Source organism: Erythrolamprus reginae, chromosome Z (assembly GCF_031021105.1).
Source record: "Erythrolamprus reginae isolate rEryReg1 chromosome Z, rEryReg1.hap1, whole genome shotgun sequence".
Classification (NCBI taxonomy): domain Eukaryota; kingdom Metazoa; phylum Chordata; class Lepidosauria; order Squamata; family Dipsadidae; genus Erythrolamprus; species Erythrolamprus reginae.
In genome coordinates this window covers 151203643-151227423 of record NC_091963.1, presented here as the reverse complement: position 1 = coordinate 151227423, position 23781 = coordinate 151203643, and the positions used below count along the sequence as shown (strand labels likewise).

General features: G+C 48.5%; 1 protein-coding gene across 6 annotated transcripts; it reads left to right on the top strand.

Annotated features, from left to right (window-relative positions):
• Positions 1-2244: 2244 nt before the first annotated feature.
• Positions 2245-23653, top strand: EIF5A (eukaryotic translation initiation factor 5A). Of its 6 annotated transcripts, none has more exons than XM_070729473.1 (6): positions 2245-2340; positions 12324-12513; positions 17434-17538; positions 18542-18673; positions 21928-22002; positions 22099-23653. In XM_070729473.1, exons 2-5 carry the CDS (start codon positions 12349-12351, stop codon positions 21988-21990), a joined length of 465 nt encoding a protein of 154 aa, XP_070585574.1. In that variant the 5' UTR covers positions 2245-2340; positions 12324-12348; the 3' UTR covers positions 21991-22002; positions 22099-23653. The 6 variants fall into 6 exon arrangements, with proteins under 6 accessions (XP_070585574.1, XP_070585577.1, XP_070585578.1 ...); XM_070729476.1 differs by lacking the exon at positions 2245-2340 and adding an exon at positions 5205-5366 and having other exon boundaries at positions 21928-22012; XM_070729477.1 differs by lacking the exon at positions 2245-2340 and adding an exon at positions 5205-5366 and having other exon boundaries at positions 21928-22012; positions 22096-23653.
• Positions 23654-23781: the final 128 nt, after the last annotated feature.

Here is a 23781-nt window from a genome sequence, read left to right as displayed (position 1 = left end):
TAAGCTGAGCAGTGAGCAATCGCTCACTTAAAAATCATCATCAACTCAGAGTTTTCCAAACCTGCCCAGAAGCCGAGAGGGAAAGAGTGAGAGGGAAGGAGAGAGAGAGGAAGAGAGGAAGAGAGAGAAACAGATAGAAAAAAGAGAGGGAGGAAAAGAGAAAGAAAAAGAATGGGAGTAAGGAAGAGAGAAAGAAAATCAAAATCTAGTTTGAAACTAGCTCAACTATTTAAGTGGCATTTTGATATTGATAGAGTTGCCCTATTATGAGCTCACTGTTATAGACACACAGCACAGTATTTTATTTTGAAATTCTCTGAGGCAAAACAGGGTGGGTTTTTTATTTATTTGTTTGTTTGTTTGTTTGTTTATTTATTTATTTAATATTTCTGTGCCGCCCAGTCCCGAAGGGACTGCCGCTCAGACACTATACTTTTCCGCCCCCCCCCCCCCAAAAAAAAATTAGAGGTAACACTGGCCCCACGTAGAGAGCATTACAGTAGTCGAGCCTCGAGGTGATGAGGGCATGAGTGACTGTAAGCAGTGACTCCCAGTCCAAGTAGGGCCGCAACTGGTGCACCAGGCGAACCTGGGCAAACGCCCCCCTTGCCACAGCTGAAAGGTGGTTCTCTAATGTAAGCTGTGGATCAAGGAGGATGCCCAAGTTGTGGACCCTCTCTGAGGGGTTCAATAATTCCCCCCCCCCAGGGTAATGGATGGACAGATGGAATTGTCCTTGAGAGGCAAAACCCACAGCCACTCCGTCTTGTCTGGGTTGAGTTTGAGTCTGTTGACACCCATCCAGACCCTAACAGCCTCCAGGCACCGGCACATCACTTCCACCGCTTTGTTGACTAGACATGGGGTGGAGATGTAAAGCTTGGTATCATCTGCATACTGATGATACCTCACCCCATGCCCTTGGATGATCCGAGCAACTTTATCAGGGAAAAACGTGTTAAAATCCTCGGCACTACTCTGTAAGGGCTCCCCATCTCCCCCCTGCTTAAGAAGGGAGCGGGTCACCCTGAACAGAGCGGCCGTGTGGGATTCCGCTGATGCAATCAAGGCGGCATGGTACGCACATCTTGCCACCTTGAGCGCCACTTTGTAAGTCTTAATAAAAGCTCTTACAAGTGTTCAATCGGATTCAGACTTACGCTTCCTCCATCGCTTCTCTAGACGTCTCTTCTGGCGTTTCAACTCCCGGAGCTCCTCGCTGAACCATGGAGCTCTACGGGGTCTAGTGCCAGAGAGAGGTCGCAACGGCGCAATCTGATCAAGAGTCTCTGCTGCAGCCTTGTTCCAGGCCTCAGCCAAAGACTCTGCAGAACTGTGTACAAGTGCATCTGGAAAAACCCCAAGCGCCTTGAGTCGCCATGTACAAGTAAGGTGGCAATATATTTTTCTAAACAAATAAACACCAGCAGGAATTCCCTTAGCCACTGTGGCCAGGAAGGTTGTAAACTGAGGGCAAAACTCACTTTTACCCATGGTCTTGCTTAGCAACGGAAATTTAGTGTGTGTGCATTAAATGTAAGTCGAGAACTACCTGAATACAGATGCAACTAGCTTAAATTTCCATACCATTTCTTTATTTATTTATTTATTTACTTACTTACTATTTATTTATTTATTTATTTATTTATTTATTTATTGGATTTGTATGCCGCCCCTCTACGCAGACTCGGGGCGGCTAACAACAGTAATAAAACAGCACATGACAATAATCCAATACTAAAAACAGTTTAAAACCCATTATTATAAAAACCAATCATACATACAGACATACCATGCATAAAATTGTAGAGGCCTAGGGGGAAAGAATATCTCAGTTCCCCCATGCCTGGCGGCAGAGGTGGGTTTTAAGCAGCTTACGAAAGGCAAGGAGGGTGGGGACAATTCTAATCTCTGGGGGGAGTTGATTCCAGAGGGCCGGGGCCACCACAGAGAAGGCTCTTCCCCTGGGCCCCGCCAAGCGACATTGTTTGGTTGACGGGACCCGGAGAAGACCCACTCTGTGGGACCTAACTGGTCGCTTATGCCAATTCTGCTGGCTATTCTGCACAACGTACAATGAATGGCACACACCCACAAAGTGTTTGTTGGCAGAGAGCATGCCAGTTCCCGGCTGGGTTTTGACTGGTGCCCTTTTACTTGGCAGGCAGTGCCGGCTGGCATGTTCTGCCCCCTTCTGTCCAGAGAGAGACAACGGGCACGCTTTGGGCTGCTCCTGATGTCCCATCTGCCCTTTTGACATGCTCCATTGTTCGGAGGACCCTCCAGGAAGAAATGAAAACCGGCGTGGACCGTTAAGACATGGAACATCCTCGTAAACAGGTAGTCCTTGAGTTATTACCACGATGGAGCCAAACATTTTTGGCACTAAATCAAAAACATTTGTTAAGTGACTTTAACCGTTTTATGATATTTTTTTTCTTGCCAAGGTTGTTAAGCGAATCATTGCATTTGTTACCTTAATAACACGGTTGTTAAGCGAATCCGGCTTCCCTATTGTTAGGAGGTCACAAAAGGGGACCGTGTGACCCCCCTGGGATGCTGCCGCCATCATCAATATGAGTCAGTGGCCGAACGTCTGAATTTTGATTCCATGATCATCGTATGGATGCTGCGATGGTTGTAAGTTACAACAGTGCTTACGTAACCTTGGTCACTAATATGAATTGTTGTAAACCGAGGACTGCCTGTAGAAGCAAGGTGTTAATGATGCCGAAGACAAATTTCATTTGTTACATTTTTATCTTGTCTTATAAAATAACTCAGAGGGAGAGAGCATATCTCAATTTTTAAAAATTATTTAAATTTATTTTTTAATTATTTTAGATAGTCCTCAACTTACAATGGTTGTTTAGGGACTATTCAAAGCAAGAAAATTTGTAAAATGGAACAGAACGTATTTAACAATTCTCTCAATTAGCAACATTTTTTTTCCAAGTTCAGAGAACTACCTGCAAGAAATGAAATTCAAGTATGTTTGCAATTTAAGATACGACGCTTGTAATCTCCCCAGATTTTACTGGACTTTGCGTTTTTTAGCCCCCTGTTACTTTTTACTGAAATATGCCAATGTGCCATATGATAAATATTTATTTAGAGAATTTATATGAAAGCTCACTCCCTCTGAGTGACTATGGGCAGTTTACAAAAACATAAAAAGCCCAATATATAGTTTTTAAAAAGTACCTCCCCGACTTCCTGGTGAGTTGCTTCTCTTTGTTTAGTTTCCACCCATTGCTTCTTGTTCTACCGTCAGATGCTTTGGAGAATAATTTCATTCCCTCTTCTTTGTGGCAGCCCCTGAGATATTGGATCACTGCTATCATATGTCCACTAGCCCTTCTTTTCGTCAAAGACTAATCTTTCCACATATTTTCCCTACAACAATCCTGTGAGGCAAGCAGGGAGACCGTGACCCAAATGTAGCAAAATGTTGGGGAGTGGGGGGTGGGAAAAGAGGGATGTGGGGCAAGAGCGAGACCTCTGCCTCTGTTTCGGGGTAAGAAGGCTGACTTGTGAAAACCTCAGAGGATGGACGTTGTATTTTATTTTATTTATTCAATTTATTATTTATTTATTCAATTTTTATGCTGCCCTTCTCCTTAGACTCAGGGGGGCTTACAACATGTTAGCAACAGCACTTTTTAACAGAGCCAGCCTATTGCCCCCACAATTTATTTATTTATTTTGTCCAATACACAATACATATTGAAGAGAATAGACATGTAGTATTATATATAAAGAAAAGGATAGAAGGAAAGATATAAAAATAGAGAAGATATATGAAAGGAAGAAAAGATATACGATAGAGGAGATAAGGAGAGACAATTGGACAGGGAACGAAAGGTACAGAATACAAGAAAAAAGAAGAATACAAGAAAACCCATGTTAATTAGCCGGCGCAATAGTATTACAAAAACCATGCTTCAAGTATCACAAAGTTCATCCTCTTAGGAGCCACGATGGATGGACTTTCTAATAGTGGGAAACATAGGTTTTGTAATACCAATGCATGATCCGAGGTGGCGCAACAGGTAGAGTGCAGTACTGCAGGCCACTAAAGCTGACTGTAGATCTGCAGGTCAGCGGTTCAAATCTCATCACTGGCTCAGCCTCCCATCCTTCCGAGGTGGGTCAAATGACGACCCGGATTGTGGGGGCAATAGACTGGTGGCTCTGTTAAAAAGTGCTATTGCTGTAAGCCGCCCTGAGTCTAAGGAGAAGGGCGGCATGAAAAAAAAAGAATAAATAAATAAATAAATAGTTATCATGGGTTTGTTTGTTTTTTAAAGTCCATCCTCCATGGCCCTCATTGGGGGGGGGGATAGCTGCACCCCGAAATCCCCCATTTCCCTGCCTGCCTTGGTTTGGGTACTGGAACTCCCTGCTCCAACTTCTAGCACCCTAATGCACCACTTAAAGGCCAGGTGCCAGCCAGGGAGCATGGGCTTTGTAGTTCCAGCCCCTTTCAGAGCCAGAGCTGGGCCTGGAAGGTTGGCATTGCTATATGGGTCTGGCACCAACCTTCCTGCCCTCAGTAAATCTCAAACATTTTTATTTGATTTTAGACAGATTTATCGCTTTATTTTCCTCTCAAAAGCCCTATTTTTTCCCAGCTTCGGGAGCGGCGTGGAATGAAGGCCGCCGTTGCCGGGGCAACCATGGCGGCCGCGGTACTGGCAAGATGGTCGCCGAGGCCCGAATGATAGGGAAAAGGGCTTTGGGCGCGTCGCTCTGGGCAGTTCGCCACGCACACTCGGTGGTAAGGGAGGGAGGGGAGTTCGGCCTCAGCAGCCGAGGCACGCATGCGTTCTCGCGGCATCTGCACGCCGGGCGGAGTGTTCGCTGCGAGGCCACCAAACTCGAGCGTTGCGCGGCGTAGGGAGCATGCGTGATCTCAAGGAAATGGCCGCGGGAGGAGGGAGGGAAGAAAGACGGAAGGCCGCTCCACGCGCTTGCGCACTGCCTCAAACGCCATCCCCCAAGTTACGAAGCAGGACGTCTCCTAGGGGTGGTCTTTTAAAAAAAACAACAATTTCCTCTTTCCCCACCCCGCATGCGCGGGCGCCTCGCCGCGCACTCGGAACCAGCCAAGCCTTCTCGACGCAGGCGCAAACGTGACGTCTCACTTTTCCCCACCCCCTGCCTCACGTCCGGAAAACGCTCCTCCTCCCTTCTCCTCCTCTCGCTTCTGGGCGTTTGTTGCCAGTGCGCGTGCGGGCGACGGGGCGCGAGCGCCCAACGTCGGGAGCTTGGGGGGGGGCGCAAGCGGGAGAGGCGAGGAGTGCGCGTGCGCACTGCGGGGCTGGGTTGCAGCAGGCGGCGGCGGCGGTTGAGCTCGCGGGCGGGTGAGTCGCTGAGGGGGGGGGGGTCGGCGGGAGGGGGGGCTCGCGAAGAGGAAGGGGCTAAGAAAGGCCGGTGTGGGGCGGGGGGGAGGCGAGGGGGGTGAGCTCGGGCATGCGCGGCCCCCGAGGCCTCACCGCGTGGCGGCCGCCTCAGACCAGCAGGCAGGGAGGCAGCGGCGGCGGCGCCTGAGGGAGGACCCGGTCACGGGGCGGGGGCGAGAGAGAGAAGGGGAGGGGCTTCCGGGGAGGGGGAGGCAGTGAAGTTGAGGGGTGGGGGTCCTTCCACGTGGGGCTGCCTGGAGCGGGCCTCGCTGCGCCTGATGGGCCGTGTAGTCCCGCAGGGGGCCCTTGGGAGAAAGAGGAGGGGGGTGTAAAAGAGGGGAAGGGGCTGACCTCGGATTGGGGTGGGTCTTAGAAGGAGGGTGGGACCGAGCTCCGGGCTTAGAGTGCGTGGGGAGGGGAGGATCGCCTAAAGAGAGCCTGTCCTGGGTTGAACCTCTGGCTGAATTTGGGGTGGGGGTCCTTAGATGGTGGTGGGGGGCTGGGTGAAGGAGGGTTAAGGAGTGAGGGGGGCGAGCTCTGGTCTTCCTTGGAAGGGGCGGTGTAGCCTAAAAGGAGCCTGTCCTGGGCTGAACCCTTTTAAGGCCTGGCTGAATTTGGGGAGGGGGCTTTTGGACGTGGGAGGAGTCTTTGAGAGAGGGAGGGGGGCGAGTTTTGGCCTATCTGAGATTGGGGGGGGGGTGTCTGCTAAATAGGAGCGTGTTTTGGTGGGTTTAACCCGGAGTGTGTGTGTGTGCCTGAATTGGTTGTGGGGTCCTTGGATGGTGGTGGTGGGGGGCTTGGGAAAGGAGGGAAGGGGGATGGAGAGAGGGGGGGTGCAAGATCTGGACTTCCTTGAAGGGGGGAGGTCGCCTAAAAGGAGCCTGATCTAGGTTGAACCCTTTTAAGGGCTGGCTGAATTTGAGGCGGGGGTCTTGGCGGGGGGGGGGGAGGGGTCTTTGGGAAAGGGAGGGGCGAGGGCTGATCTTCCTTGGAGGGTCGGGTTGGGTAAAAAGGGGCGTGTTTTGGTGAGTTGAACCCAGAGGGGAGATGCCTGAATTTGGGGTGGGGGTCCTTGGGAGAAGGGAGGGGGTGAACTCTGGTCTTCCTGGGAAGTGGGGTTGCCTAAAACGAGCCTGTCCTGGGTCGAAACCTTTTAAGGGCTGCCTGAATTTGGTGGTCGTTGGAGGTGGGGTGGTGGTGGTGGTGGAGGATTGTTGGGAAGGAGGGGGTGAGTTCCAGTCTTCCTGGAATGGGGAGATCAAAAGGAGTGTGTGTGGTGGGTTGAGCCCGGAAGGGGTGCCTGAATTTGGAGAGGGGGTCCTGATTGGAAATGCCTCCTCCTCCCCTCCCAAGATTGCCTTGGGGAAGGGACAAGCAGCCGAGGTGGGGCAAGAAAGGGAGCTGGGGTTCAGTCAGAGCCAACCCCCCCCCCCCACCTCCTTCCCTCCCCCAGACCCAAATATTGGCTGAAATAAACACAGGCATTTTAAACTGCCTTTTTCCTCCCTCCTTTCCTTCCCTTGTGGTGTGGCTGTGGCTTTTTGCAAACCCCAAAATAGGCAGATTTCTAGGCCTGGCAGAGCTGGTTAGTGTGACCTCAGTCTTTTTTTTGGGGGGGGGCATAAAGGGGAGAGAAAGCACATGGCTGTCCTTTAAAGGGAAAGACCGCCAGGCCCCTCCCCCTGATTTTTGGAGGGGGCGAGGGGAGCCCGGTGGGACACAAGGTTGGTTTTTTGAGTGGTGGTGCTGGGGGTGGGTTGGTGGTCTTTGCCTATTTGAGTAGGGTTTTTTTTTTAATTTGCAATTTCAAAGTTCACCTTCCTAGTGCCAGTTACTACCTAGATTGCTGCCTAGATAAGGTATTGGGAGTGGGTGTCAAGCCTCTTGGGGCAGGGTGACATTTTGGGGAGGGGGGGCAGGGAGAGGAATGCAGAGGGTGGATGGAAACAAAAGGCTTTCTTGGACGGTGACTGGCAAGAAAGAAAGAAAGAAAGAAAGAAAGAAAGAAAGAAAGAAAGAAAGAAAGAAAGGGTGGTTTAAAAAAAAGAACGGGAAAAAAGGGCAAGGACAGGGCTGGGTTTGAACTTTCTTTCTCCTTTTGATGGCAATCAAAGCCTTGCAGGGTTTTAGAATCTGAGCTTTTGGCAGGTGTGGTAGACGTCAATTCCCAGAATTCCCTCACCAACATAGTTGCTGGCTGGGGAATTCTGGGAGTTGAAGTCCCTCAGGTCCTAAAAGTAGCCACCCCTGATTTCAAAGTGTGGAAACTTAGGCTCCTCTGCCCCCACCCAGTGGGATTCCCCCTTTGATTGGGGGGGTGTTATTTAAGCATGCACCCGTGGGAAACATCACCTTAGTGCAATCTCGACAGGGCATTTGGGGGAGAGGGGGGAGGCTTGGCGTTCGCTTGCATGGCAGCCCAGTTTGGGGGTGATGGTGCGTGTGTGTGTGTGGGTTTGATTATGGCACCCATGTTAGTGGCTTTCCTTTCTCTACGCTTGGGGGGGCATTTGAGGAGGGGGGAAGCAGAGACCTCAGGCTGGAGCAGACTTTGAGGGCACAGGAGAACCTGTTTGGGGGAGATAGCCCAAAGCGGCCAGGATATCTTGGTGGGGAGCCCCTGCGCAGAACTATCAGCTTGGGTCAAGATCGAAAGTGGGGCTCCCTTCCTCCTCCTCCTCCTCCTGCTTTCTGCTCCCCCCTCTCCCCCCAAAAGCCGGTCACGTGGTGGTGGAGCCTGTCTCTCCGCAGTGGCAGCTTAGCTGAATCATGCTTGGGGTTGGCAAGAGCCGAGGGGAGGCTCCCTGCTGACATGCGGACTGGAGGGGCTGCCTCTCTCCCTCCCTCTCTCTCTCTACCAAAAGTGGGTGCAAACTTCTTGCCTCGTTTCCCTTCCTTCTCCCCCCCTTTCGCTCCTCAGTCTGCAGAAGCACACCAAATTTAAAACCACATGGTGGTAGCCGCGGTGGCAGCAACAGCCGGACCTCTTCCCCGGTGCCACCCGCTTGGCAAAGAGAGATGGCTGCCGCCCCGTGGCTTACGGCTGGCCTTTTGAGGAGCCGCTGTCAGCCTGCAAGGGTTAGTCAGTTCCCCCCCAATTCAGACTCAGATTGGTCACTTGCACAGGGTGGGAGGGCTAATCATTCCTCCTGAGGAAGGTCCTTGGAGTAGCAAGTGAGGAGGGGGCTGGGGGAGAAGGAGTCCTCCGGGATTGGGCGGCGAATGAATAAATAAATAAATAAATAAGGAGCCAGCAGCTGTGTCTACAGCCACCTCCTGGGCTTTGTCTTAACCCGAGTAAGTGGCTCCACGGAAAAGGAGTGGGGTTTTCCAGCCAGGGAGGGCTGGCCGGCCTTCACTTGGACCCCCTTTTGTCTGGTCCTCCACGGCAGGCAGCCCCCCCCCCCCCGGATGGCAAGCGGATATGCTTGGCGTTAGATGCCTTCCCAGAAGGGTAGGGTCTGGTTTTAATCCCCCCCAAACACTCTGGGGCTCTGAGAGGGTTGGGGGTGCTTAGGGTGGTGGGTTTTCTAGCATCGTCCAGGCACTTGGACCTTTGAAGCCTTAGGGAAGATTGTTTGCTCCAGGAGGCAATTAACCTGATTTGTATCTTGGCCAGGTGGATGTTTCTTTTTAGTAAAAGCAGGCTCCTTGGGGCGTGAAATCTCCGGTCTTTGCTAAACCTGAGTTAGAAGTTTCTTTCAGTTAAAGAAAAAAGGAGCTTTTCCCTCAAACCCTCTTTGGCTTATTCCCCCTCCCCTTTCAGGCAGCCCCAGGCTTCAGAAATGGGCACATTTGGGGAATAATATTTTGACCGGATATGCTTGGGGATCCACATGGCCTGTGGTGGCTGGGTTGGAAGCTGTCAACTTTCTTGGCTTGGACTGTGGAGCAGGAGGTCCCAAAATAGAGCCCGGAGGGTCCATGTCGCAGCAGAAGGTGTGGTCGAAAGGAATACTGGCTGGGTCTTTGCTAAGTCTCTGGCTGTTGTCCTTGGGGGGGGGGCAGAGTTGCAGGCGTCTTGCTCAGTGACCAGAGGGGCTCACAGGCCAGAGAAAGTAGACTGGGTGAGAGTCTCGTTTCATTCAGGTCATGGTTGTGCCAAAGGTGGACCTCAGGGGTTGTCCTCCTCCTGACTGTTCAAAGTTAAGAACAGCACCAGGGGGGGAAAACATCACTTACGACCACTTTTCACACTTAGTGACCATTGTGGTGTCCCCGTGGTCACATGATCAAAATTCAAACTCTTGGTGACTGATGCATATTTATGATGATGACCGTCTGACTAACTTGACAACAGGAGCAGGAAAGGTCGTAAAGGGGTAAAACTTGACAAATGTTTCACTAAACCCGTGTTTCCCAACCGTGGCAACTTGAAGATATTTGGACTTCAACTCCCAGAATTCCCCAGCCAGCAAATGCTGGCTGGGGAATTCTGGGAGTTGAAGTCCAAATATCTTCAAGTTGCCAAGGTTGGGAAACACTGCACAAAACAGAAGCATTGGGCTCAATTGAACTCGTAAGTTGAGGATTTACCTGTATATATTTGTGTATAGAATTGGGTGGGAGGTCATAAAAACAGGGCAAAACTCACCTAACAAACAGAAATTTTAGGACTCCCTTGTGGTCATAGGTCGAAGACTCCCTGTATGGTCCTTTTAACAGATTTTTAACAAGTGTGCAGTGGTCATGAGATGGCCTGGATGGGAAAGCACTGGGGGAAGAGCCTGAAATATTTATCAGCAGTGCTGGAAAAAGAAAGTTTTTACAGGAGAAGGCATTGTCGGGTGCTGGTTCTGCTCCGCTTAAAAGATTAATTTTAATTCATCGTTAAATTAACTCAGCTGTTTTCTTGGCAGCTTCCTTTTTTGATGGGTTAAAAATTACACGCCCTGGGTCAAAACCTAGCTGGACTCTGAATTTGGGCACCGTTTTGTCTCTCGCCTCCATAGTTCCTGTTCAAAAGCATAGTGGGCCACTCCGCGCCCCTTACCCCAAATAGCCCAGCATCTGGTTCAGTACCTGTAGGATTTTCCTTACACCCAGATATGTCCAACCTTGGCAGCTTTATGTCCTGGGGAACTGCAACCCCCAGAATTCCCCAGCCAGAATTCTTGAAGTGGCGTTGAAGGGCCCCCCCCCATAGATCTTAAAAGTGCCCCAAAGGTGGAACCCCCCTGCCTCAGAAGGTTGGGTGAACTTGTACGCTCTCAATTCAAAGAGGGTTGTAAATCAAATATGGCTGAGCTAGGAAAGCAAGTCCGGTGGTACCTTATGGTCTGGTAAAATAGTGGGGCTTTTTTTGTCTTTCTTTTTAAATTGGCATTGCCTCAATTTTGGGAGAATAGGTGAAATGTTTTGGTGGTTCTTGTCCATATGAAGCAGTTTTAAAAGACACTGCGTCAATGTAGAACACAGAATGAGGGAGGGGCTTTGGAGGTCCTCTAGTAGTCCACCCCCCCACCCCCCACCAAGGCAGGGAGACCCTTATGCCAAATCCCGACAACCTTCCATTCGTTGGGGTGCTCACATTTTTTGGAGAGGGAAGCCATGACAATAGAATCAGATTCAGAGCTGGAAAGGGACTTTAAAGATCTTCTAATCCAGCCCACCCCCACCCCAATCTGGGATGGTAATAAATGGTTTTATCCAGTCTCTTCTTAAAAAACCTCCAGCAATGAAGCACCCACAACTTCCAGTGGCAAGTCGTTCCACTGGTTAATTATCCTCACTGGTAGGTGGTTTCCTGAGTCTCATGGAATTGGGCGACATATAAGTCAAATTAAATTAAATTAAATTCTCTTTAGTTTGCATAAAATACCAAATGGGCTATAATATATCCCAATTTGATTGATCCCACCAAAACATGGAAATATAGAGACATTTTACACCCAAACTGTGAATTAAAAAATAGAAAAGAATTGGAAGATTTAAATTATAAAATAGATCGGTGGACATACAAACAGATTAAATCTAGATATAATGAGGACAACGAAGGTGCCAGTATTGATCTGACAACACAACCATTAGATAAAATATTGGGACCAGACCAAATGATAATAACAAAAATTTAACAATACTTATTAGAAAGAGACAAATTGAAGGAGGTGGTTAAGAACTCCTTGATCGCATGGGCGAAAAATATTGGACACAATATATATCTGGCTGTTTGGGGAAAATTCTGGAATTTAAATTGTAAAATAATGAAATCAGTTCAATCAATCTTTCCACTTAGGAAGCGGCACTGATTGACAATTTCATTTTGTGATCAGCACATTCAACTTCGTACAGAACAAAGGATTCAGTGAGAATATTTCATTCTTTCAGATCTAGGATGGGTTATTTGAGTCTTCCCTTTATTTATTTATTTTGAGCAGTATATATAACGTAAAAATGGAAATATAAGGAATATGATGAAACTGGTAAGATCTGTAAAAAAAGAAAGATATTGTGGCGTGTACACCTTTTATTTATTACTTTGTAAAACTCAATGAAGAAAACAAAAAAAAAATTAAATAAAAATAAATTCTCTTTAGTTCCAGGTTGCTTCTCCTTGATTAATTTCCATCTCCCCCCCCCAAAAAAAAATACTTGAACCCTACTATCCTGTCCCCTTCCTGGTCCCCCTCCCCTTAGTTAAGATTTAAGGCACCCTACCCCATCCCCTCCACCATTGCTGGATACAGTTTAGCCTGCAAGACCCTCGACATCCGTCCCAAGGCCTCGTCCGGTCTCCCTTGCCCTTCCAGCTTTGGGAGCAGCAGGCCTTAAAGACGAAGAAGGCGTGCTCCCCCCCTAGGTTGCCCCCTCCGCATTTTCTCCCCCCCCCCTCCCCCAGCTCGAGGCGGGGTTTATTTCTCCTTCTGACTTGGCCTCCTCCCCTGACCTTTCTTTCTCTCCCCCTTCCTCTTCCTCCAGCGCTTTCCACAACACCTGATCCACCATGGCTGATGACCTGGACTTCGAGACCGGCGATGCCGGCGCCTCCGCCACCTTCCCCATGCAGTGCTCCGCCCTCCGCAAGAACGGCTTCGTGGTGCTCAAGGGGCGTCCCTGCAAGATTGTGGAGATGTCCACCTCGAAGACGGGCAAGCACGGCCATGCCAAAGTAAGCAAGGGGCCTGTGTGTGTGTGTGTGATTGTGCAGCTGGCCAGATGATGGAGGAGGACCAGAGTCCTGGGCAGCTTTTCTCTGACCTTAGGTTTTTTTTTTTGCAGGCGTTTCAAGGCCCTATTAGGAAACATCATCAGTGTTAAGAGGGGGAGAGGAGGAAGGACTGTGGGGCCCTTGGCTGCTCTCTTGAGCTGGGTGGGTTTTCTTGCAGACTTTTTGTAGACATTATTGTAGACATTTGTGACTTCTTGTAGACATTTATTCATTCATTCATTCATTCATTCATAATTTGTATCTGCTGCTCACTCCAAAAAGGACTCAGAGCAGTTAACAATAATCATAAACACAATGATAAAAATATAACAGATACTGACTACTACAAAGTATGGGATAAATGGTGTATTTGGATAGACAAAAAGAACAAAAAAAATGAACCATCTACAGCAAAGAAAATAGAAATAAAATATAAATATAAATAAACAGGTTATATTCTGCAAGGGATTTTTTTTTTTTTAAACTTGGGGTATTTGGGGTTCAGGAGTTTGGCACCCCAGAATGACTGTTTTTCACCACCGGTTGCAGCACCTCCAGGTGGTCGCAGGATCAAAATTTTGACGCTTGGCAGCTGACGGGGTCACATGCTCAAAATTGGCAACTGACCGCGACCTTCTGACAAGCAAAGCCAGTGTGTGTGTGTGTGTGTGTGTGTGTGTGTGTGTTGGGAAAGCAGGATTCACTTAACAACTGTGAAACTCATTTAATTGGAAGGATTCCCTTAACAACCGTGGCAAGGAAAGTCACATACGCGGGGCCAAATTGAACAGTCTTGTTGCGTAGCCTCAGAAATATTGGGGCTGGATTGTAGTGGTCAGTTGAGAACTACCCGTAGTCCATTTAATGATGAATTGGGTAGGGGGTTTCTTGTGCCACAATGGTCGTTAAGTGTCACTTTGGCCAGTGCCGTGGTGGGGGCAGTCACTAAACGAACGGTTGTAAGTCAAGGATCTGCCTGTCAGGATTATTCTCAACAAAGAGTTTCTCAGGAGGCCCAAAGTCAAAGATTAATTCCTTCACTCCAAAGCGTCCAAGCACGTCTGGCCACCTTCAGCGCTTGAGATATCCGGGCAGTCCTTGATTTACGAGAGCTAGTTTAGCGACCTTTCAAAGTGACGACATGATCGAAACATTTAAATATGTTAAAGGGTTAAATAGGGTTCAGGAGGGAAGTGTTTTTAACAGGAAAGTGAACACAAGAACAAGGAGACACAATCTGAAGTTAGTTGGGGGAAAGATCAAAGGCAACATGAGAAAGTATTATTTTACTGAAAGAGTAGTAGATCCTTGGAACAAACTTCCAGCAGACGTGGTTGGTAAATCCACAGTAACCGAATTTAAACATGCCTGGGATAAACATATATCCATTGTAAGATAAAATACAGGAAATAGTATAAGGGCAGACTAGATGGACCATGGGGTCTTTTTCTGCCGTCAGTCTTCTATGTTTCTATGTTTCTAAAATAACAGGGACTTGGGACCGACTGTTCTTCACATTGACCACCGTTGCAGCATTCCCAGGGTTAAGTCAGGTGTGCTTAATGGCCATGCTATCAATTTAGCAATTGCAATTGATTCACTTAACAAACGCAGCGAGGAAAGGCGCAAAACTCCTGGAACAGATTTTTCACTGCACACCAGCATAAATTCTGGGGTAAATCGAGGATTATCTATATAAAATACAGACTTTCTAAGGCTATGTTAATAATAATAATAATAATAATAATAATAATAATAATAATAATAACAACAACAACAACAACAACAACAACAACAACAACAACAACAACAACAACAACAACAACAACAGAGTTGGAAGGGACCTTAGAGGTCTTCTAGATCGACCCCCTGCTTAGGCAGGAGACCCTACACCACTTCAGACAGATGGTTATCCAACATCTGCTTAAAAACTTCCAATGTTGGGGCATTCACAACTTCTGGAGGCAAGCAGTTCCACTGATCAATCGTTCTGACTGTCAGGAAATTTCTCCTTAATTCTTTCTTTCTTTATTCTTTCTTTATTTAGATTTGTATGCTGCCCCTTTCTGAAGACTCGGGGCGGCTCACAACAGTAATAAAAACAATATAGCAGTAGAACAAATCTAATATTAAAAAACATATAAAACCCTATCATTATTTAAAAAAAAAAATCCAAACACACATTCATACCAAACATGAAACAAAGTATTAAAAAAAGCCTGGGGGAAAGGTGTCTCAACTCCCCCATGCCTGGTGGTATAAGTGAGTCTTGAGTAGTTTACGAAAGACAGGGAGGGTGGGGGCAGTTCTAATCTCCGGGGGGAGTTGATTCCAGAGGGCCGGGGCCGCCACAGAGAAGGCTCTTCCCCTGGGTCCCGCCAGACGACATTGTTTAGTCGACGGGACCAGGAGAAGGCCAACTCTGTGGGACCTTATCGGTCGCTGGGATTCGTGCGGTAGCAGGCGGTTCCAGAGGTACTCTGGTCCAATGCCATGAAGGGCTTTATAGGTCATGACCAACACTTTGAATTGTGACCGGAAACTGATCGGCAGCCAGTGCAGGCCATGGAGTGTTGAAGAAACGTGGGCGAATCTAGGGAGCCCCACGATAGCTCTCACGGCCGCATTCTGCACGATCTGAAGTTTCCGAACACTCTTCAAAGGTAGCCCCATGTAGAGAGTGTTGCAGTAATCAAACCTCGAGGTGATGAGGGCTTGAGTGACTGTGAGCAGTGAGTCCCGGTCCAGATAGGGCCGCAACTGGTGCACTAGGCGAACCTGGGCAAACGCCCCCCTCACCACAGCCGAAAGATGTTTCTCTAATGTGAGCTGTGGATCGAGGAGGATGCCCAAGTTGCGGACCCTCTCTGAGGGGGTCAATGACTCCCCTCCAGGGTGATGGATGGACAGATGGGATTGTCCTTGGGAGGCAAAACCCACAGCCACTCCGTCTTCTCTGGGTTGAGTTTGAGTTTGTTGACACCCATCCAGGCCCCAACAGCCTCCAGACACCGGCACATCACTTCCACTGCTTCGCTGACTGGACATGGGGTGGAGATGTACAACTGGGTATGCATAGTTCTAGGTTGCTTCTCTTCTTGTTTAGTTTCCACCCATCGTTTCTAAGCCAGGCTTTCTCCCCAATAGACTACAAGGCTGCAGATGTCTGTCCTGCCTGCCTGTCTGTCTGTCTCTGTGCACATATTAATTCTTTCAAGTCTCTCAAGAACTATCAATGTGGGGGAGGGCCTGCTGTGAATCCCCTCCATGAGAGTTGGTTGCTTAAGTTTAATAAATAAAATTTATTTGTTTTGATTCATTCCATTTCTACAGCTTGTCCATCTCAATGACTCTTGGGTCCCTGACAATTCAAAACAATAAATTGCAATTCACATGCTGAACAACAACAATTGTTTTAAAACCTCAGAAATTCTTAGTGTCGCTCATTTTAAAACTGATGGGTTCCCAAAAATTTTACTGCCACACTGGGCGTGACTTATTTTATTTTTATTTATTTATTTATTTATTAGATTTGTATGCCACCCCTCTCTGTAGACTCGGGGCGGCTGGATGATCATGTGACTGGGTGGGAGTGGCTTCACAATTGTGACGGGGTTGCTTAAAGGTCATGTGACTGGGTCCGACCAAGATAGGTTTTCAAATAGGCACTTGGACTCTTTCAGTTCGTTAAGTCTCCTTATTTAAAATAGCCACAAAAAGGACGAATGATAGACAGCATCATTGTTGAGCATCGTAACATTTTAAGGTTTGGTTCCAGTCCCACAAGGTTCAGTATGATAACAGATTAGGCAAGTAGCTCAATTTTCTTTTAATTGCTATGAAAGTTCTAGATAATGATTAAAACGTTGATGGGTGAACACATACTATTTAAATGTTTCCTATGTTAAAAGCTATTAAGGATCATACTAAGGTGGTAGATAAGGAAGAACAATGAAAAAACTATTATTCAATAAATAGTGCAGAAACTTACTATCCCCACTCCGTGTCCCCCTCCCCAAGCAGCCCATTACTGGTTGCCACGGAAGCTGAGGGGGGGGAATCAGCTTTGAATATAAGAGCCTTTCAGAGCCCCCGGCAGCTATTTCGAATAACCCTTCGCTGCTTCCTTTCTTTCCGGGAGGCATTTGCTAGGCTCCTCCTTTTAGTTTTCATTTTATTTTTATTTTAAAGACGTTCAAATCCTTGGAGGGGGGGGGGGATATTTATTTATTTATTTATTTATTTATTTATTTATTTATTTATTTATTTATTTATTTATTTATTTATTTATTTATTTATTTATTTATTTATTTATTGGGTTTATATGCCGCCCCTCCCCGAAGACTCGGGGCAGCTAACAGCAATCATAAAACAGTGTACAATAATAATCCAATACTAAAAACAATTAAAAACCCATTATTATGAAAACCAATCATACATACAGACATACCATGCATAAAATTGTAAAGGCCTAGGGGGAAAGTGTATCTCAGTTCCCCCATGCCTCGTGGCAGAGGGGGGTTTTAAGAAGCTTACGAAAGGCAAGGAGGGTGGGGGCAATTCTAATCTCTGAGGGGAGTTGGTTTCAGAGGGCCGGGGCCGCCACAGAGAAGGCTCTTCCCCTGGGTCCCGCCAAGCGGCATTGTTTAGTTGACGGGACCTGGAGAAGACCCACTTCCTGATTGGGTCATGAAACACCTTCAAGAAAACAGCCAAGCTCAGAGAAACCACCTCCTCCTCTATCACTGGTGACGTTCCCTTGTTGGGTCATGAAACGTTGGCCAGAAAGAGCCACCAGGGACACCCAAGCGTTGTTCTTCCTCTTCCTCTTCCTCCTCGCATCGCTCTAAAGCCGTTTTCTCCCTCTGCTGCCCCTCCCAGGTGCATCTCGTCGGCATAGACATCTTCACTGGGAAAAAATATGAAGACATCTGCCCCTCCACCCACAACATGGACGTGCCCAACATCAAGAGAAATGACTTCCAGGTAGGTGGGCTTCAGGATGGGGTGGGTGGATTGCGGTCAGCACACTGTTGTCTCTTAAGTTTAGTTATTACAAATTTTAGAAAGGCCCCCGTTTCATGAAGCACGATTCTCGGTGGCGTAGTAGCAGTAGCCCTTGGCCTTATACAAGCGAAGCTCAAAAAACTAGAATACTGTGCAAAGGTTCATTTATTTCAGTAACGCACCTTGAAAGGTGAATGTAATATATGAGGGAGGATTGTGACAGGCAAGACAAGATAGTTCAAGCCATGATTTGATACTTGTCGGAGGTCCAGTATTGTTCTATGTACAATCCTTGTTTTATTGATTGCATGTAATATTCTTAATTTTCTGAGATGGGGGATTTGGGGTTTGCATGAGCTGCACCCCAATAATTTTATTTATTTATTTATGTGATTGGATTTAAATGCTGCCCCCTCTCGGAGGACTTGGCAACCTACAACATATAAAAAGAAGAACAGTACAATATAATTGTCTAAATCCAATTAATTTAAAAAACTAAATGTACTACGTAGCCTATAAAACCCAGTATTATTAAAAAACCAATCATACCCACTGAAACAACAACCATACGTAACATTCATTGGCCAGAAGCTTAGAGTCTAATCGCCCCAAGCCTAGCGGCACAGTTGATGATGATGATGATGATGATGATGATGATAATAATAATAAATAATTTATAATGCCTTTTTAACAAAGGGCAGAACAATAGTCAATATACAATTGATAAATACAGACAATAAAGACCGTATCCCCTTATAAAATAGTTAAACAGCTCTAAACCATCATCTTCGAAGTCTTCAGAGAAGGGCGGCATAGAAATCCAATAAATAAATCATCTATAATTACGCCCTTAAATTAAATCTTAAATTAATTAAAATGATGGTGGTAATTAAATTGACTGATTTGAATCCTTCCAGGGGGCTTTTCCCAAGAGAGGAAGGAGGCCCCTGTGCTCACCCTCCTCTTCCTCTTCCCCTTGCAGCTTATTGGGATCCAGGATGGCTACCTTTCTCTGCTCCAGGACAGCGGGGATGTCCGGGAAGATCTGCGTCTCCCTGAGGGAGATCTGGGCAAGGAGATTGAACAGAAATACGACAGCGGAGAAGAAATACTGGTATGGGGGGGCTCAGCGCAGGGGTCTCCAGCCTTGGCAAGTTTCAAGGCTTGTGGACTTCAACTCCCAGAATTCCCCTGCCAGCTCTTAGTTCCACTCTGCTGAAGTCAAGATAGATGACGCTCACTGCATTCCCACCATCCATGAAGGAAGTGATCCAGTGTGGCTGGTTGGGGGAATTCTGGGAGTGGAAGTCCACCGGTCTTAGAATGGCCAAGGTGGGGGAGACTCCTGGTTTAAGACCGGTGGACTTCCACTCCCAGAATCCTCTTCCTTGCTCCACTTTGCTGAAGTCAAGATAGATGACGCTCACTGCATTCCCACCGTCTGTGAAGGAAGTTAACCCTATGTGGCTGGCTGAGGAATTCTGGGAGTTGAAGTCCACACGTCGTCCACGTTGCCCCGGTTGGAAACCTGATTTAGTGCCTGGCGGCCACAGAGTTCACACAATCACTTAAATATGGATTTGGTTAAAGTATCAGAATGAAATTGTGTGTGTGGCTGTGTGTATTTGTATGTATGGCTATATGTGTATGTGGAGATGACTGTGCTCGTCCGTCATGTTCGAAGACATCCAATGGGCTGTGGGCTGTACGTGATGTGTCCGTAGGTGGCTGGAAAGGCCAGTAGGGGCACGGAATGTTCTGCCCCCTGTGTGGGCACCATCGTCGCCCACATTTGCAGCTCTGGCTCTGCGGAGTGCTCGCTTCTCTTCCGCTCCAAATGTGCTTCTGGCCCCCGTTGTCTGGCAGCCTTGGTGGGCCATCATGCGCCACGTGGGTCCATCCTGTGCCAGGGTTTCCCAGGAGGAGGTGTGGATGTCGAGGGATTTTCAACGTCTCTTTGCAACACTTCCTTTGCCCCCCATGCGATCGCTTTCCTTCAGGCAGCTCATCACAGAGCAGCTGTTAGGGACGCGATGGTCCGGCATCCTAGCAACATTGCCTGCCCACCGTGTCTGGCCTTTCATCTGCAGGGTGGGAAATCTTCGAACACAGCTCATCTGTCTGGAACCCAGACCACATCTCAGACATCAACATTCTCGAAAACATCCAGAGATACTTTACGAGAAGAGCCTTCCGCTCCCTACACAACTAGGCTCACAATCCTGGGTTTAGGAAGCCCAGAACTACGTCGCCTTAAACTTGACCTGAGCATTAGCCCATACAATCATCTGCTACATCGTTCTTCCTGTCAACAGCTACTTCAGCTTCAACCACAACAACGCACAAGCACACAACAGACACAAACTTAAAGTAAACCACTCCAAACCCGACTGCAGGAAATACGACTTTAGTAACTGAGTAGTTGATGCATGAGACTCACTACCTGACTCTGTAGTATCATCCCCTGACCCCCAAAACTTTCCCCTTAGACTGTCCACGGTTGACGTCTCCTGATTCCTAAGAGGTCAGTAAGAGGCGTGCATAAGTGCACCAGTGTGCCTTTGTCCCCTGCCCTCATGTTTCTCTCTTACTAGCATCATGTACATAAACGTTGTTATATCTTTGTATACCACCGATACGTTCGTGACAAAGCAACCAAACACATGGATGGCAGGGCTGCTCTGGAGAGGACCTCAGTGTCCGGCTGCTTCTCCTGCCACTAGATCCTCCGAATCACACAGAGGCAGGTCATGTGGCCGTGGTCCAATTGCCCAGCATGCCTCCCGTACACAGTCCAAGTCTCACTGGCACACAACAGGGGAGTTGGCACTACTGCCCGGTAGACTTTGAGCTTTGTGGCCAGGCTTATTCCACGTCGGTTCCACCTGTTGGTGGTCATTCGTCTGCCTTGGCGATTCTGCCGTTGACCTCGATGTCAGCTGTCACTGCGTGGGGGAGGGTGCTGCCGAGGTGTGTCAATTGTCCCACTGCTTGTGGATTTTGTCCCTTTACTATGACGGGGGAAGGGGGGCGGCTCTTGGTATTTGGCTTTCGGAGCTGGCCGGTGCGTCGCTTCGTCCTTCTTTATGTTTGATCAGAAGGAGCCCAAGGTTGACCCCACGCTGCTGCAGAACCATCCCCACCGCTGTGCATTCCCTGCCCTGGCCCAGCATTCAGGGCCAAGGGGGGGGGGTCACGAAGCCCCTCTCCTTTGTTGAGATCATGCGGCACAGAAGTCAAGCCAATTAAATTAAAGTCTTGGTGACAGCCTGGAGTCTTCACAGGTCAAACAGTTCCTCCTTGGGCTCACTCCCAAGAAGGAACCACACACAAACACACACACACTCTTCCACTTGCAACAGTTCGCTTAGTGACCAGAGTTACAGCTGCCCTGAAAAACTGCTTTTTGCAGCGTGACACCCTCCCCCCTCCCCCCATCACGGGATCAAAATTCGGACACTTGGCAGCTGGTTCGTATTCATGACGGTCACAGCGCCCCCTTTTGGTGTCTTTCTGCCAAGCAGAATCAATGGGGAAGCCAGATTCATTTAACCGCCGCTAAGTGGGACTGCAGTGGCGCCTTTAAACAAGTGAGGGCCAGAAAAGGTCGTAAAAACAGGACCGAAAAAATATCACACAACACATGTCTCCCTTAACAACAGTGACCAGCTCAGCCGTGGTCTTAAGTTGAGGACTAATGCCTGTAGGGGCAGCCTTTGACTTACAGCGGTTCTGTTAGCAACCGTTGGAAGTTATGACGATATCAGAGGGGGAAAAGGGGGGGTGTCCAGCTTGTGATGGTTTCTCAGACTGGTTCACATTTATGGCGGTCGCAACATCCCACAGTGCCCGTTTTGATTCACTTAATGGCCGAGTGACTCACTTATCAACGGCAGTGATTTCCCTGAATGACGATGGCCCGAAAGGCCGTTTTAAAAAGGCCCCCAAAACTCCCTCCCTCAGCGGCGGAAAAAGTTTGCGCTCACACGTGGTCGCGGGTCCCCTGTGCGAAAGGGGCAGTGTGGCCAAGGACCAGGGAAGTTGCCACTGAGGGTATTTATTTATTTATGGCCGTGTGAAGGTGGGTGGGCTTCAACTCCCAGAATCCCCCAGCAAGCCTCCACGGGGAGGGAAGATGGCAGGCAGGTGGGGGATTCTGGGCACTGTAGTCCCTCCTTCCAGCTTGTTGAGAAATTGAGCCGAAGAGGAGAACCAGCGCTGGAAGACCTCTTTCTAAGTCTCAGGGCTGGGGTTGAGGGGAGGAGGGGGACTTGCTTTTTAGGGGGGTGAGGGGGCAGAGAAAGAACCCCCCCCCTTGAGTTTTTCCTCCTTCTGACCTGCTCTCTTCCTTCCACCACCACCCCTCAGATCACCGTTCTGTCTGCAATGACCGAGGAAGCTGCTGTCGCCATCAAAGCCATGGCAAAATAAAAGGAACCGCAGGTGAGTCCAGGTATGGACATGGGGTCTTGTGTGTCTGTGTGTGTCTTTTCTTCCCTGGGGGGGGCTTTTCAACTCCCCTCTTTCTTTCCCAAGCAGACCACAAGCCGCAGCCGCAACAAAACTTGTAATGAACCAGAGAGGAATCCACAACTGGCAGACTGTCAAGATTGGGCTCCCAAAACCCCCACAAAACCACCCGAAATCTTGGTTTTTCTGCCCCCCCCACCGCCCCCCTTTTTTCTTCTCTCTCTCTCTCTCTCTCTCTCCCTTCTTTTGAAACAAAAACAAACGACCCCCGCCCTCCCCTCTTCGGATCCATCCTCCCTTTTGAATTAAAACGAGAAAGAGAAAAAAAACTTTTTATTTTGTGGTCTTTTTAAAAGAGCAAAACCCCCCCCCCATCCCAGAAGCAAAAATAAAATAATAAAAATCTCTCCTCCCTCCTCTCCCCAAGAGTTGGATGCTGATTTAATAATAATAATAATAATAATCATTATTATTGTTATCCTCTCCCCCCTCCCTTTCTCTGACCTGCTTTCCCTCTCCTGCCCTCCTCCTCCTCCTCTCGGGTGCTAGCCACACTACAACCTTTGCTTTTTTATTTTTTCCCCCCCTGGCAAGCAAAGAAAAGTTGAGAAAATTTGCACTTAGAGAGAGAGAGAGAGAGAGAGAGAAAAGGAGAAATATTTAAAACTGCTGGAAGGAAGGAAGGAAGGAAGGAAACCATCGCATGCGAGAGAGAGAGAGATTGATTCTTCGGTTCTTCCCCTCTTTTTGCCATTCTTTCCCTTGGGCGTTTTCATCCTCCTTTCACCAGGAGAGAGGCAGACTTTGAGGAGGGGGAGGTGGTGAGAAGCTGCCCCCCTTTTTCTCCCCCTCCCTTTCCCCTCCCCCGATGCCCACCCCAAGCGAGACGCCCACCCAGCTGCTGCGCTTGTCCCGTCCCGTTTTATGAGCGTTTCCGTTGAGGGTCACGGGGGGGTGTTGGGGAGGGGCTGTTTGGTTTTTAATATTTGGGTCCCCCCCCTTGTGAAAATCTGCTGGGTGGTTGTAGACGTTTTTGTCACTTTTATGCTTGGGAGGTTACCCATGAAATTTTAATTTTTTTAAGGGGGGGTGTCCCCCACTCTGGTTGCTGAGCTTGGCTTTTAAATCTTCCTTCCCCTCCTCCTCCTTGCTGGAGCCCCCCTATTTTGTCTGCAACCGTGGGGGGGGCAGGAAGACCCCCGCCGGGCCTGGAATGACTTGGGCACCTGCCCTCTGCAGAGTTATAGGGGCAAGATTACTCTGGTCCCTGTCAATCATGTTTGATTTCTTTTCCTCGGCCCCCCTTGCCCCCCTGCTTGTAGCTGCCTCCGAGCCCCTCCCTCGTTCTTGGGAGCCAGCCTCGTCGCCCCCCCCCCCCCAAAAAAAAGCTATGAGTCCTCTCGTAACTCCACCCAAGAAGCCGTTTTCAGGATAGGGAGACCTTTTGGTGGGAGGGGGGGAGTTGAACTAACCAGCCATCCCCTCCCCAAAACTGTCTCCTTGGTTCACATTGACTCCCCTCTGCTGTTCACAGGTCAAGCTCTGTGCCTCGCCCTCCCCTCTCGCCCTGTTAATCCAACCCATTTGTTAATCAAACTCAATAAAAACAAGTTTAATATGAAAACCTGGTGGCTGGTAGTGTCATTGGTGTGTATGTCGTGTTTCTTGCGTGGGGGTGTGGTGGGGAAGCCTTGCCCTAGGGGGCCAGGGAAAGGGTCTGCTCAAGAGACCGGGGTGGGGGTGTCTCTGAGC